The 17,459-nt window shown below is 42.4% G+C and overlaps 1 protein-coding gene across 3 annotated transcripts in view; it reads right to left on the reverse strand.

The window, feature by feature from the left end:
* Positions 1-17,459, reverse strand: part of LOC147029286 (dual specificity calcium/calmodulin-dependent 3',5'-cyclic nucleotide phosphodiesterase 1A-like) — a 413,056-nt gene that overhangs the window by 324,004 nt on the left and 71,593 nt on the right. For all 3 annotated transcript variants that reach the window (XM_085872225.1, XM_085872224.1, XM_085872228.1), the window contains exon 5: positions 13,299-13,470. In XM_085872225.1, the coding sequence (XP_085728351.1) occupies positions 13,299-13,470 (172 nt within the window). The remainder of the gene's footprint in view (positions 1-13,298; positions 13,471-17,459) is intronic.

Consider the following 17,459-nt stretch of genomic DNA (forward strand, 5'->3'; position numbering starts at 1 on the left):
AGGGGGCGTGTTCACTTGTTGAACGAGTTTGTCTTGTACGTCACTAGGAGGGGGAGTGTCTGCTTGTTGAACGAGTTTGTCTTGTACGTCATTGGGAGGGGGAGTGTCTGCTTGTTGAACGAGTTTGTCTTGTACGTCACTGGGAGAGGGTGTGTCCAGTCATTCAGCCGGTTTATCCTGTACGTTTGTTGAAAGGGAAACGTTAACATTAATCTGCGAGTCGTTGTTATTCGGTTCGGCCTTGGAAGGCTGCGTTTTTCGAAGAGGGCAAAACTGTTTCATATGTCCCACTGCACCACAACCAAAGCACTTTCGGGTGTCAGTGTTAACATATACTTGGTAGTTGTGACTATTTACAGTGAACTTTAAAATGACGTTCAGAGAGGGATAATCCTTGTTGAGTACCATAAATACTTGTCTACGGAAACCCATCACGTGACTGGCACGTTCATCTTTACAGCCCAAAGGGAGCATTATTCGAGGGGACACGCAGTGTCCGTGGAGCTGCAGCACTTTCAGGCTTACATTACTGCTCAAGAATGGCGGTACATTTGAGATAACCACTTTCTGAGCAGGAGTATCTAAAGGATACGTCATCACAAAGTGTCCAGAGTCGAGGGACAGGCCTTGTTCAACGATGAGAGCAACATGCTCTTCCTCAGACACAAACATGATTACTCGTTTATTCATTCGCGACACGGCACATACCTCATCAAACCCGATTATGTTCCCGATCGTGAGAACAATCGCTTCCACCGAAACACCCTCTGGTGGGGAGCATGCGATGCCATTCTTGCGCGATAACTGTTCGAATGCGGCATATCGCTGCGAGCGAGCAGCCGCCATGTTTCAACGCACGACGCTCGACATCTTCTGAACTCAGGAAGAGGAAGTTACCAATACACTCCAACTTTTCCCGAACAGTGAGAAAGGGAGCGCTCACTGAACAAAATAAGGAAAGATAAGCAAAATAAAAAAGCAAAATAATGGTTTAAAGCAAAAAGTTTTTGAATTTTGAAACGACTAACAGGGCACCGCCCAAGGAACCGACGATACCCTGACTAGCGGCGCGATGTTCTCGTTCTCTCTCGTTCTCGTTCTCTCTCGTTCTCGTTCTCTCTCGTTCTCGTTCTCTCTCGTTCTCTTTCTCTCTCGTTCTCTTTCTCTCTCGTTCTCTCTCTCTCTCTCTCTCTCTCTCTCTCTCTCTCTCTCTCTCTCTCTCTCTCTCTCTCTCTCTCTCTCTCTCTCTCTCTCTCTCTCTCTCTCTCTCTCTCTCTCTCTCTCTCTCTCTCTCTCTCTCTCTCTCTCTCTCTCTCTCTCGTTCTCTCTCTCTCTCTCTCTCTCTCTCTCTCTCTCTCTCTCTCTCTCTCTCTCTCTCTCTCTCTCTCTCTCTCTCTCTCTCTCTCTCTCTCTCTCTCTCTCTCTCTCTCTCTCTCTCTCTCTCGTTCTCTCTCTCTCTCTCTCTCTCTCTCTCTCTCTCTCTCTCTCTCTCTCTCTCTCTCTCTCTCTCTCTCTCTCTCTCTCTCTCTCTCTCTCTCTCTCTCTCTCTCTCTCTCTCTCTCTCTCTCTCTCTCTCTCTCTCGTTCTCTCTTTCGTTCTCTCTCTCTCTCTCTCTCTCTCTCTCTCTCTCTCTCTCTCTCTCTCTCTCTCTCTCTCTCTCTCTCTCTCTCTCTCTCTCGTTCTCTCTCTCTCTCTCTCTCTCTCTCTCTCTCTCTCTCTCTCTCTCTCTCTCTCTCTCTCTCTCTCTCTCTCTCTCTCTCTCTCTCTCTCTCTCTCTCTCTCTCTCTCTCTCTCTCTCTCTCTCTCTCTCTCTCTCTCTCTCTCTCTCTCTCTCTCTCGTTCTCTCTCTCTCTCTCTCTCGTTCTCTCTCTCTCTCTCTCTCTCTCTCTCTCTCTCTCTCTCTCTCTCTCTCTCTCTCTCTCTCTCTCTCTCTCTCTCTCTCTCTCTCTCTCTCTCTCTCTCTCTCTCTCTCTCTCTCTCTCTCTCTCTCTCTCTCTCTCTCTCGTTCTCTCTCTCTCTCTCTCTCTCTCTCTCTCTCTCTCTCTCTCTCTCTCTCTCTCTCTCTCTCTCTCTCTCTCTCTCTCTCTCTCTCTCTCTCTCTCTCTCTCTCTCTCTCTCTCTCTCTCTCTCTCTCTCTCTCTCTCTCTCTCCTCTCCACAGAGGGGAAAGAGGGGAAACATGGGAAAACCTCACAAACAAAAAACACGAACACAGAGGAACAAAATGGGCAATGTGGAAACACAAACCAGCACAACGGAGGACAGGTATTCATGACACGAAGCAAGCAGCAGCCATGACAGCACGCACAACATACCAACGGCCAGGACAGAGACAGAGACAGAGACAGAGAGAAACAGAGAGAGAGAGAGATCTTGCCAGAGTCCGGTCGTAAGCAATCAAAGATTTTGAAGTTACTTCATCCTCTGATGGAACTGAGAGCGATGTATGAGCTGCAAGGTCTCTCAGAAATTGCTGTTTCCTCGACTCCACAGTTCAATAAGGCGATGTTGTTATCTCGGCTGTTCATGCGTCTTTTGGATGATGCTCTGATGTCCTTGCATGACATTTAACATCGAGTAGAGTGATGACTTTTGCAGATCACTTTGTATTCTTCACAACCAATTTGATACAAATTCAACAGTTTAGTACAAATCGTGGCTCGATGCTTGAACTACTCTGTTTGTGTTGCAGACAGCAGATTGGTTGACTACCTGCAGCTGGATAGCGCTGTAGTTTTTACAAATTTATTTTATACACAACTTCAAATTCAATGGTTTCAGCCTTCTGGGTTATATATCAGGTGAATTTCACAAAACATCACTAGATCTCGAAATAAATGCACAGGAAATCAACTTTGAGGCCAATTAATAGCCAGATGCGAGACATCCATGGAGTGTTTTACGTTTCAGGATGGCAAGGTAAGTGATTACATTGCATGCTCTCCTTTTACCTGTCATGTCCTGAACCTGATTTTTCTTACATGATCATTTCTGATTAAAACTGCTGTTCTGGTGTAAAGGCATCAGGGTAATGCTGCTTATTACTGCACATCAATATTTTTGGACAAAGTTGATTGTCTTATCGACATTTCGGTTTTCAGCATTAAAACTTAACAGGGTGAAGAGGTTGAAATTAAATGACTAGGAAATATCGATGACGGAATCTTGGAGTTCCTCCGTCCTTTGACAGGTTTTGTTTTTAATCCTGCTGGGTGTCCATATCCAGACACCCTCTTCACCAGGAAACCTGATAGGGCAGACGGTTTAGTTTACATGAAACAGGTTTATCTGACCATGAAACATGTTCGTACAGGTTTACATTGTACCTGAAGAAAGACACAGATCTGATCTGGCCTTACCTGGCAACTATTCAACCCCTTTGCCTAAATAATCCAAAATCACTTCAGGAGCAAATTATGTGTTTGAAAAGTTACAAAATAAGTGTAGTAGGTTTCACCTGTATGTAATCAGTGGTTTATATTTAAAAAAAATTAAGTTCCCCCACTTATCTAAAGAGTTTTAAGGTGCAACTCACTTGGTGAACCATCAAGCCAGACATGAGGACCGAGCTTTCCAAAGAAGTCAGACATGAAGTTGTGGAGAAGCACCGTTCAGAAGAGAATGAGAAGATGATTTCTTCAGAAATCATGAAGAAGAGGAAGACGTATCTACCACCCAGACTCTATCACATCAGGTTGACCATCCAGCCAAATAGGAAACTCGTTTAGGATGTCACTGCAAACCCAACAATGACTTTGAAAGATATACAAGGCTCTATGTCCAAGATGGGGGTCAGGATTCATCAATCAACAATATCCCATTTCCTTCACAAATCTGGCCTCCATGGACAGGTGGCAAGAAAGAAGCCATTCCTGAAAAAGACCAATCTAAAAGTTTGCATGGAGTTTGTGAAAAACCATCTTAATGATACTGCAGGAATGTGGAGAAATGTTTTGTGGCCAGACAAGACAAAAATTGAACTTTTTGGTCTAAATTCAATGCGTTACATCTGGCACAAGCCTAACACTGTACAACATCCAGTCAATATCATCCTGACCATCAAGCATGGTGGTGGCAGCATCATGTTATGGGACTACTTTTCATCAACAGGAATTGGTAAGCTTGCCAGGATGGAAGGGACAATGGACGGTGTAAAGTACAGGAGAATCCTTGATGAAAACCTGCTCGAGTCAGCCATGAATCTGAAAATGGGTTGATTCACATTTCAGCAGGACAATTATCCGAAGCACAAAGATAAAGTCACCCTGGAGTGGCTGAATAAGAAGAAAATAAATGTTCTTGAGTGGCCCAGTCAAAGTCCTGACTTGAACCAAATTGATCATTTATATGCCTGGTGTGAGCACAATGGTTAAGGGTGGTGGGCTTAGGATCCTATGATCCTGAGTTCAAGCCCCACTCGGCTGTTGAATTAACACCAGGTTGGGTTGACTCTGACTGTCATCCTTCCGAGGTCGACAAAATGAGTGCCAGCTTGCTGGTATACTGTGTCGGAGTGGCGTCCCGTCCAGAATTGTGTCCAATAGCCAAGGAGTCTGCTTCGGCAGCACCAACGCTCTGCAGAGAGTATGGTCCTAATGGATGGATGGATGGATGGATGGATCATTTATGGCGAGACTTGAAGATTGCAGTCCATCGACGATCCCCATCAAATATGACAGAACGAGAGCAATTTTCACGTGAACAATGGGAAAAGATTTCACCATCTCAGTGTACAAAGCTGGTGGAGACATACCCAAAAAGACTTGTGACGGTTCTAGGAACCGAGACCCCCAGTCAATGGAACACAACATATCGTGGTTCCTAAGGTAGTACATTTCATTATTACTTGTTCCCAATAGGATCCTTCCCTTGTGGCTAATTGGTTACAAAGGGAGTATGCATTGTGAGGTATTGGATAAGTTTTTTTTCCACATTCTTCCCCATTTTCTTCTCCAGACACAAACCTCTCAGACCTCGCACGAACAGCACACACTGCTAGCAGCCTAATTTGCATATGCATGCCAAAACGTGCTTGAATCTGCACGCCACAACCAAACTGCCACTTCCACCATCATAGCCTTCTTCACTGCAATTCTCCCATAATGCCAGCGATAACCACTCTGCCTGCTTCAGATACATACCGGACATCATCTCATTCTAACAGCATCATTCAGAGGTCGCCTTTCCAGCCTTGTACCATGATCCACATCGCCTCATCCAACAACGACGCTTCAACTCCACAACCATATTAACAGTTGGGGACCACTGCAGATGAGTCCCATGTGGAGTCAGGAGCTAACATGCATGGCATAATCAGAGGACAACTGAAGGCAGTTCCAGCACAGCAATCTCACAGGAAGGATGACATCACCACAGAGCACGTCTGGACCAATGTGCACGCTGCACTTGGAGGAAAGAGGGCGGCACATGAACCATGCTCCCAGAAACCACTCGCACAAGAGGCATGGATTCATCCTTGATCCCCCAAAACGCCACCCCCCCCCCCCCGAGTGCTGAAGTATCGACGCAAGCCACAGTGGTGGGTGGTTCAGCTGGAGGGAATTACGAATCGAGCCTTGGGGGCATGAGCCGGTGGTGATTGCTGTGGTACAGACGGTTCATGATGTTTTCTGTCGAGGAGAATGGAACGGAACTGAGGAGGCAGACCAAGCACCAAGCAGCACGGCCGCAGTATTGAGCGAGAGGTGAAATCAGCAATTATAGATGATAGGTAGTTCTCACCCTCACACATTCTCTCTTTTTTTCTGACTCGTCTGCTGTGGGTGCACAAGAGTTATCAGCGAGGGTGAAGCCCGAATAACTGCTCCTTTTAGAGTGACCACTGACTCGCACCCTGTTTTTCTCACTCCATGCACCGGCACTGCATCTCACTCGCACCTCTTCATCACGCACCCAAACACCCCCCAATGCTCTTCCTCACCCCCTACCCTTTTCTTCCCTGCACTTTGGACTAGCACATGCACATGTGAAATATGTCCAAATTAAATGTGATATATAAATGTGACATACCTGTATATTAAGCACCACAATTTACCCTTTTTCTTATTCCTATTTTTTCCCCAGGCAACGCCGGGTACTCCAACTAGTATTTAATATTCTTAGTCATGTCCTTCTCATACTCTCTTTTGGCTTGTCGAGTTATTTTCTTAACTTACCTCTGTTTACTCCGAGAGTGATATAAATCTAACTCCAGTCCTGTTATTTTAAACCTAATAAATACCTTCTGCTTCTCATTAACAGCATTCCTTATCTCACTGCTCAACCACCCTGGTCTCTTTCTACTTTTAGTTTTTCACCTCATTGGAATGTACTTATTCTGCACTCCACACATTTAACTCCACACAGTCTGCACTCTACACATTTGCTCCTTCAAGGTTTCCCATTTCTCTGATGCTGATTGTCCTTTTGTTAGCTTCTCGCAATCTACATCACCCAATTCTCTCGTCATATCCTCAAGATTTACCATCCTGAAATCGAATAGCCTTACCCTACTATCCCGAACTCTAACCCTTAACAGAATCTTTGCACACACAATGTTATGGCCACTTGCTCCGAAATGCTCCCTGACCTCCACCATATTGGGATCATTACTTCAAAGGAGGTCTAACACTGCACTCCCCCTCATGAGCTTATCTACAAACTGCGTTAAAAAGCAATCCTGGACTAAAACTGGGAAATCCTCATCCGCTTTTCCCTTTCCCTGTTCCTCCATCCAATCTATCCCTGTCAAGTTAAAATCCCTAACTTCTGCTCCTTCAAAACTACACAGATTTCTACATCTACAATCGTTCCAACAGCATGAAGAATCCACATATTTAATAATCTCATCACCCACAAAAACTGTCTTCTATACCTCATGTCGACCAATTTATATTGCTGCACATTCACCCCTGCCTGCATCTGCTGCACCTCCACCACTGCCTGCACCGCTGCACATCCACCACTGTCTGCTCCCGCTGCACCATCACCACTGCCTGTCCTCGCTGCACCGTCACCACTGCCTGTCCCCGCTGCACCGTCACCACTGCCTCTCCCCGCTGCATCGTCACCACTGCCTGTCCCCGCTGCACCGTCACCACTGCCTGTCCCCGCTGCACCGTCACCACTGCCTCTCCCCGCTGCACCGTCACCACTGCCTGTCCCCGCTGCACCGTCACCACTGCCTGCCCCCGCTGCACCATCACCTCTGCCTCGCCCACTGCACCGTCACCTCTGCCTGCTCCAGCTGCACAGTCACCTCTGCCTGTTCCCGCTGCACCGTCACCTCTGCCTGTCCCTGCTGCACCGTCACCACTGCCTGCCCCTGCTGCACCGTCACCACTGCCTGCTCCTGCTGCACCATCACCACTGCCTGCTCCTGCTGCACCGTCACCACTGCCTGCCCCTGCTGCACCGTCACCACTGCCTGCCCCTGATGCACCATCACCACTGCCTGCTCCCGCTGCACCGTCACCTCTGCCTGCTCCCACTGCACCATCACCACTGCCTGCTCCTGCTGCACCATCACCACTGCCTGCCCCTGATGCACCATCACCACTGCCTGCTCCCGCTGCACCGTCATAGTTGAACAGCATAGTAAGAATGGGACACTGTCTGTTTGATCTGGTTTTCAAACCGTCGAGACACTTTGCCTTTCCAAGGTAGACACAGGTATACGGGACATTTACCAGGTCCGATTATCGGATTCTTTGGTGGGTTCAGGAATTTGTGTATACAGTATATCTATTGATGATCTGTTCAGGATACCCATTCTCAAGAAGAGTCTTGATGGTCTCAATTTCAGCATGGAGTTTATCTGTGGAGCAGATCTTGTTCTATTGACCAAGACACCAATCAATCCAATCTTGCATCGAGAGGAACTGCAAGAGTCCCACCGAGTATACTGTCCGGTAAAAGTAGACTTATGGTAGACTGTGGTTTTATAAGGATCGGGTGATTTCTCAACTTAGATGTCCAAGAAGGGAAGTACGACAGAGCATTCCATATATAAAGTGAACTCTAGGGATGGATGGAGAGAGTTCAGGTTTGCAAAGAAGACTTTACATGCTGAGGTTGACCTGAAGACAGCAAAGATGTCATCCATGTACCGGCAATAGATGGAAGGGGGTTGAACTCCAGGATGTGGATCTGCAAAGGCACGTTTTTCACAGTAACCTACAAAGATGTTTGCCAAAACAGGGTCTAGAAGGGATCCCATCGCTACACCGTCAATGTGAGAACACATTGAATCGTTGAAACTGAACTCGACAGAACAGGTCGCCATATTCATGAATTCAATGAAGACAGACTGAGAGATCAGTGGAGGTGTCAAGTCACGATGATGCAGAAGTTGCACGCAGATTTCAATCACTCCTGTCAGTGGGACATTCGTGAATAGACTGACTATATCATATGAGCACATTGTGGAATTCTCATCGAGGTGTGTGACGGACCGTATGGCATCAGCGAAGGTGAAGGAATTCACAATTACATGTTCTGAGACACTGCCTGTAATAGCTGGCTGTAATAGCTGGCTGTAATAGCTGGCTGTAATAGCTCACATAACCATCTGGTGAGTTCATGTTGTGCAGAGCCAGTCATTGAAAGGATCTGCCTTAGAGGAACATTATCTTTATGAGTCTTTGGCAGACCATTCTGGGTCTTTGTGATCTGACACGTCTAATTGTGTCGTTAACCTCCTTCGAGAGGTCTGGTTGTTTGCAGAGTTGCAATGGTCTTTTCACCATTTGTTTTTCCAAACGAGATGTGTGGTCACATTCAGTTGTATTTCCCAGGTGTTGGAACACAGTTTAGCTCACCTTCGTGCAATGGAGGCCACATTCTTCAGGTCAACCAACCTATTCTTTGTTGACAGAAAGAATGTCTGAACTTTGTCTATTTTGACTATGATGACTTGACTGTGTGAGACCAGTATCACAGTGAACATGAAGACATCGTGAAAACCACCCCCCCACCCCCAACTTGCCCTCAGCTAATTAGCATTACGTTTCCATCGGTTCTTGGTGATTCATCTCTGCCTATTCATTATTCATCATGGCTCTTTTCCATTTCATTTCCACCGGTTCATTTACGCCTAATCATTATTCATGATGCTCTGAGGTTCCACCAGATAATCATATATAATCAGATAATCAGATAATCCAATCAGATAATCCAGTCCTTTCTTCCTCTCATCCAATCAACATTGAGGACATGAAGTTGTAACTTTAAAAATGAGAGTTTGGTGCTTCCTCTTCATCTGCTTGCAGTTTTATCCTGAGGTTTATACGATACAGAAACTCATAAAGTTTTGTTCACTCCATCAATACACTTCAATGTGAGCTCCGTTTGTCACGTGCAGGGCATCAATCCATGCGAAAGTGTGATACACCAAACTGATCGCCATGAGTTCCTACATCAATTCGACCAATGAAAATTTGGTCCAATGGACCAACAGGCTCACTAGTTCAATGAAGGATCACTGTCATGCCATATGTGTCTCACAGATATCCAATCCAGCATTTCCTCTTGCCTATGATCAAACTGCGTTGAGAGTTTATGATCCAGATTTGTCGAATGTCATTCGTCAAAGCTTATAATTTAGAAAGACACAATCATGAATTATGATGACATTGGCGTCAGTGTAATTAGGCAGTACTCGATAGATATGACTCGAACCTCATGAAGCTTGTCCATCACATTGCTGGTTGTGACAGCCCTTGTAGATAGCTACACCTCGTGTTTCGTTTATTTTACACTGGCAAAATCAAGTTACACCAGAATACAACTCGGTCACAATCCCTTTCTTTTCATTCAAAAGCAATCAACTTCTAACAAAACACATCTGAGATTAAAAATAATTAAAAAACAATCGTGAATATGAGGATATTATTAAAACAACGTATACCTCTGCATGTTTTAGTTCGACAAATAGTATTTATATCATCCAAAAAAAAACTTTTTTCCATTTTTTAACCTCTCACAAAAATGTTTGTGGCCTAACTTGTCAAACTGTCGATGTGAAGCGAAACGAACAGGCCTCTCACTATTCTGCATTGAATTGGGCAAACGGTAAATGTGACACCTTACACCTTACACGAGACACGCGATGACATTGCTTGCGATTCTGGAGGTAGACACAACTTTTTCATACATTCAGTTGTATGTAGTTGATGTGTTATGATGAAGAATTTTAACATGAAGATGGCATATTTAGGGATGAAGATATGCCAAAATAATGTGAAACCTCTTCCTCACAATACTGGTGACATCAGTTTGAATAGTTCCCTGCATGAATCTGAACTTTATTATGAATACCTGTACTAAAACTGGCCTTGATTGCGATTACAAAATGGTTTCAATCAACTATTTCTACTTGCTTTTGTAACTGCACAACATATGGTCATAAACTTCTGCCAGTTTGTCACCGACATGCATGGCTGATTGGTGGCACTTTTTGTGCTTCCCATCTGCTTTCTCGTCAGTATACGAGGTACTTAATACATGTCCTTAATACGTGGTCCAAAAGTCATGTTACTATGCAAAACACATATGATGCGGGGAACACGGGGTATACAAGATGGACATTATAGGGACTTTCAGGAAGGAAAGCAGGGAATTTGAAGGAGGTGGGTTTGGGATGGATTAACGGGGATAGAAAAGATCGAGGATTTGGGTGGGGGACGATAAGAGGTGGTGGTGAAAAGCTGTTTTGAAGGCCTGGAGGGAAGAATTGGATTGAACAGAATGTGGGAGTTTATTCCAAAGGCGGGGAAAAAAAGAGGAATGAAAGAGTGAGGTGGGCAGCGATTCATGATTTTGGTAGTTGAACCAGAAGGGGATTGTTGGCGGACCTTAAGCGCCCTGTGGAAATATGGTGGGGACATATCGCAAACAGCTTTCTGGTATCCTGTGTCGGAGTGGCGACCCATCCAGGATTGTGCCCAATAGCCCAGGTGACTGCTTAGGCAGCACCAATGCTCTGTAGAGAGTATGGTCCCAATGGATGGATGGAGGTTTACAAGTATGCTGAGAATGTGCAAATTTAAAATGGTGGTTGTTGTTACAGGGTTGTTACATAAATACTGAATAAAATATTAAGCGAAGCTCAACTTAGACAAATAACAAGCATTCAAAACAAGCAGTTTTTGTGCCGACTTTGAATGCCGATGCGTTGGAACAAACATTCAAATCAGGTCATCCTCAAGAGAGTATGGTAATAGCACATCAACAACTTTTTATCGCAATAGCATGTCAAATCAGGTCATCCTCAAGAGAGCATGGTAATAGCACATCAACAACTTTTTATCGCAATAGCATGTCAAATATTTTCTCGACACATTTGGCTTTAACGACACTAGAGGTTTCATCAACAATGTGGGACCCATTGAGAAGGAGAGAAGGAAAATGGCAACTCGCCCCAATGAGAACAGTTGAACTTCAGAGCACAAAGGCAGCACACATCAAACAGTGGTGTCAAGTGTCGGAATAACAATCACGAGTCAGCAGGTGAAGTCATGCCGATGTGCCCTCAAGATCTTTTGCACAATAACACTGCATCAAATGTGATAGTAATGCTACTATTCTTGAACAAGGAACCATTTGGGAGAAAATAACATTTCTGAGAATTTTTTTTTACTCAAAATGCATCTTTTCAATGAGTTTCATGCATGATTACACTGAATTTGAAGGTATGCTAAAAGCAAACTATCAAACACTTATTTCAGTAGCCTGATCGAAATAAAGTCAGATTACTGCCTCAAGAGGACAAATTTAGTTTCAGGACTTACGATAATATGTAGATTCAGAATATGCTGTTGCATCCTCTGATCAAAGGCAATGAACAATCTCGGCCCTTGATGATAAAGTGTTAAATAAGGGACATGGCTAGGTAGTCATTCACACCTTAATGATAATGCTTTGCTCAGTTGACCTCAGGAAAGTAAAAGCAGAAACTTCAAGTTTTCTTTCAGAAAGAAGAACCCTTCAGTTTCTTCACAGTTGACAAATTGCATGACTGATAAACAAGCCATCAAAATCAAGGACCAAGCCACATAGAACAGTTGTACCTTCGTTTGAAAGATAACTTCAACTGCACAATAACGATCACAGTGTGCTGGGTAGAAGCACGTACTCGAGCGCTTTTGAAATGACGTATGAATGCGAAACAATGTCTTTTGTGCATGTGTTGTGTGTGCGTTTACACCGACTCAGTTCTGCTTGCATTACTCGCTTTTAAACTGCCGTTGCTCGCGCAAAATCTGGGATTCAAATCATCTCTTAAACATCATTTTCAGCACTTAAACGAAAGTGGCAATTTCAAAATGATTCACCATATCTGTGGATGATATGAGTTGGGTTCCTATCATTTCCTGTTTATACAATTAGCTCGCAACGGCCGTGGTTTTAACATACACAGACAAACACACAAACGGACGCTTCTGCTTTCACCAATAGAGGCAACAATCCAGTATCATTTTTTTTGTGGCCCTCGAACCAAACAAAAAAAATCTATATTTATCACGGCCCTCACAGCCCAATCAACTCCCACTCCCACCCGGCCTCACCACCAAACATGGTTGATAGTAAATATCATCTTAAACTTTCCATGTACATGAAGAAGCCACAGATGTGGAAAAGCATCAGTTTGTGAGAAGCACCTCTTCCATCGGTGTTAAGAAGCATGAATGATTGGGTGGAACATACCATCTACAGAACTTCGGCCTTTCACAGGCCCATATTGTCGGCAGGTTTTGTAGTACGGACTACAATATATCAACCTTTTAGATGACTTTATCAGGAAGTTCTTCAACTGCTTTGTTGTGCCCAGCCACAACCCTTTCTCGCAGGTATGTTTACAAGTCCTTTTGACTCTTTAAATGTTTTTTTTTTGAGTCATTTTGTTCTACAATCCTTATTTGGGAGGCATGAAAGACGTCCAGGCCACACCGATTGACTTCATTACGAGGGGCTCCGCTCATGCATGCTGGGCAATCTGGGGCAGGTTACGTCATTTTGAAGGTCAAGTATTGACAGTTTCAATTTCAAGGAACTATCACTCACTCGACCACATCTTTTAATTCCTTCTCATGCCAATTCACTTTGGGTCACAAAGAATTAAAAAAAAAAAAAAAGAGGACAAAGTAAAAAAAAAATGTATAAAGGATATTGTTCCGAGTGCATTAGATTATTATAACTGGGCAATCATATAAACTGCTTCATTCATCAGGTGAAAAGGAACAAAATCACCAAAAAAATTCATGACGACACAGACAGCTGGAACACCGAGTTCGCTTTTACCTTGAAGCTACCCTTTCTGCTGATTCAGTCAAGTCCTGTGCTGTTACCTCCTCAGAGAAGGGTATTTCTGCATACTGTTCCTTGGTTGTCTCATGCAGCTCTTCTCTTGATCCAAGAGATTTGCCAGGAGATTTGGGCTTCGTTGGCCGAGGATACAGTGTTGAGTTGGAACCTGCATCCAGGAATAAAAGCATGACATTTTGCTTTTCACTTTTGAGAAATGATTAATGCAACAATTACAGGAGACTTGTATTCTTTATTCTTCATAGAACAAAAACAATTTGGAATACTTTTTGTGTAGAGGTCAATATCTGTTAATGTACAAAAAAATTTTTTTTGCAGTATTACCTATTAAAGCAATCATGAAAAGACCAAATTTAGCCAAAGTTCCTCCATATATGGCATGTATGTTCACTTTTTTTATTAACACATAGTCAAACTGTTATGACTGGATTGATGTTTACTCTTTTAAACACTCTTTCCTTCCTGAAAGTCCCTGTCATGTAAGGACCTGAAAGTCCCTGTGGTGTACATCTTGTTTACCCCATATACCCCACCCATCCCTCTCTCTTCCACAGATCTCCTCATTTCTCTGTTCCCCACTGTTTTTTTTCCTTCCCTCTCCTGCCCATTTTGTCTCCTGCTCCCCTTGTGCGTTTATGTGTGTTCGCTCTCATATGAGCCTCGACAGTGTATACACACACACACACACACACACACACACACACACACACACACACACACACACACACACACACACACACATACACACAATATTGACCACTTGTATTATTTGTTGAGAAGATTTTTTGAACTGATAAACAAGGCTGGATGCGATGATGATTATGGATTGCAGCATCTCCATATACAGGGTGAGTCAAAAGTAGCGCCCGATTTCTGTTTTTTCGGCTGTCAGATTATTTCTGGGAAGTCATGTTGTTAATAATTGTCTTGCAGATTATTAATTTTCGTAATTTATTTATTTTTGATTTTGTTTTGCAGGTTATTGCTGCTAGTTTGGAAAGTTACTGAATTTGCACCAAATTGAACCATGAATTACTTTTCAATGAATCAACGCATTGGGGTCATGAAACATTATGACAAATGTAATGAACAACCAACGATGGTGGCATGCCGTTTGGCACAGGAATTCGATATTAACCCACCTCAGGGAAGAAACAAACGATTGATTGTCGAGAAATTTGAAGCAACAGGGTCGGAAGCCACTGCAAAGAAGTCCGGTCATCCGAAAACGGCAACGAATGTAGCTAAGGCTGAAGAAGCCATCAGAAGACTGGAACAAAGTCCACAAAAGTGAACTCGCCGTTCATCTGCAGAGTTGGAAGTGAGCCAATCAAGTGTTATCCGTATCCTTCACCAGAAAAAAATGGAAACCTTTCATTCCACGCTTACTGCATGCCGTTCATGATGGAGATGACGACCGCCGTCTTCAATTTTGGGAAGAGTTCTTAGCGAAACTTCACGAAGGGGACACAATGCTAGACAACATCTGGTGGTCAGATGAGGCATGTTTTAAGCTTAATGGCACAATTAACAGACACAATTGTGTCTACTGGGCTGCAAATAACCCAAGAGTGACAGTTGAGAAGGAGGTAAATTTACATGGAGTGACAGTTTGGGCAGCCATATCTCCATTAGGGATAATTGGACCCTTTTTCTTTGAGGGATCTGTCACTGCAGAAACTTACCGAGATAGGCTGCAAAACTTTTTTTGGCCCAGGGTACAAGATTAGGACTGTTATTTCCAGCATGATGGAGCTCCACCTCATTATGGACGTTATGTTCGTCAGTGGCTTGATGAAAACTTTCCCAGAAAATGGATCGGCCAGCGCAGTCCGATCGAGTGGCCGGCATGCTCCCCAGACCTTACACCTCCAGATTTCTTTCTTTGGGGGCTCATGAAAGACCTTGTTTATCGTGAAAATCCTCGTACCATTCAGAAACTGAAGGCTTAAATCATTGCAAAGTTTGAGGAAATTGATATCGAACTCTGCAGACGTGTGTGCCGCTCTGTGCCTGCTCGGCTGCAATTGTGCATCAATCACGAGGGAGGGCACTTTGAAAATTGCAAGTAAAACAGCTTGGTACAGTTCTGTAATAATTTTTCTTGAATAAATGGTGAGATAAACATGTCATTGATTCATTTCTACCTTCTTGAACACTGCAATACAATTGGAAAACAAACAATCAACTGACAGAAATCTGGCGCAACTTCTGACTCACCCTGTGTCGTGTGTGTCTATATACATATATATAAATATATATATATATATATATATATATATATATATATATATACATATATATATATACACATATATATATATATATATACATATATCTATATATATACATATATATATATACACATATATATATATATACACATATATATATATATATATATATATATATATATATATATATATATATATATATATATATATATATATATATATATATATATATATATATATATATATATATATATATATATATATATATATATATATATATATATATATATATATATATATATATATATATATATATATATATATATATATATATATATATATATATATATATATATATATATATATATATATATATATATATATATATATACATATATATATATATACATATATATATATATACATATATATATACATATATATATACATATATATATATATATACATATATATACATACATATACATATATATACATACATATACATATATATATATACACATATATATATATATATATATATATATATATATATATATATATATATATATATATATATACACATATACAAATATATATATACACATATATATACACATATATTTTATTGCTTAAATAATTTATATTTTAAATATTATTACCGCGATGTACCGTGTTTCTAGCTTACAACTGCCATATAAAGACGTGTTCCCAGCGATTTTGGGAATTGGTTTATAAAAATGCTGCTCATAAAAGGGGAACCCAACAGTGTTTTCGAGTCCTTTTTGAGTCGATGTCCATGTCAGCAGTAACAGTGTCAGTATCAGTATTAGTATTAGCAGTAGTTTGTTCATGTTGGCAGTAGTAGGTGAGTGTGAGGGGGAGGGTGTGGGTTATGATGGATCGTCCTTGCGTCCGCGTGTCCACGGGTAGGAGACATCTTTTCACCATTGTTCGAAGTTCTTCGCGGCTAATTTTTTATGGGGCTTTTTCAACAATGAGCTATAGCTTGTTTTTACGATTTAGGTCTATTCATAACGGGTTGGACAAATGCACAATGAACTAATAATGTGCATAGATTGCTTTGATTACTTATAGATACGATATACCAACGAATAATTATCGTGAAGCCGGCGTTCACAAACTATGCCCAACGATAGCCTAACTTATCCATATCGTGCGGCATTTTATCTTTGCCGGTGACGTAGGGTTTGCTATTCATTGGCTGCCACTCAACGATTTAAATGGCTGCATCTCCACGATTGAAAGTAGACGCTTGCGCTCAACAATTGGATTTTTTTTACACTCAACGACTTTTAAACGGTACCACTCAGCTAGTTTCATTGTTTGCAATGAAAGATTTAAATTGCTGTCACTCGCCTTTGTTTTTTGACGCTGGGGTTTGGAAATTTGAAGCGTTTCTTCTGAACGTGTTAAAACGCTCAAACTCGACTATTTTAAATAGACGCTGCCGATGGACAATTGGAATCATAGCCAAGCTAGACATCGAAGTGTGAACATCCTCGTCATGCCGAAGAAAAGTTTGAAGAATGCTGCAAATAAGTGTCCTGGCCGTGGCCGTGGACGCTGACGCAAGGACGATCCATTATACCGACGTCTTTCAGCCTATGAGTAACTAAAAAGTAACGTCTGTCGATGTGTGGCAACGATCGCGTAACGTGCCAACAACACGTTAATCATAGGTTAGAAATAAGTTTCGGGTACGCTAAACATTACCTCGGCGTGTCTCAACTTATGATTAACTTACAAGTAGCATGTGTTGACGTCTGTCAACGATCGCAGACCGTGCATACAACTTGTGGCCAGCGTAGCGGAACGTGTGAGTCATACGCCGGCATACGTCGTGAAATTTCAAGCATGAAAAAATTTGAGGACAACCAAA

The sequence above is a fragment of the Eptatretus burgeri genome, chromosome 3 (genome assembly GCF_056783735.1).
Source record: "Eptatretus burgeri isolate ZD-2024b chromosome 3, Ebu_testis_v1, whole genome shotgun sequence".
NCBI classification, from domain to species: Eukaryota; Metazoa; Chordata; class Myxini; order Myxiniformes; family Myxinidae; genus Eptatretus; species Eptatretus burgeri.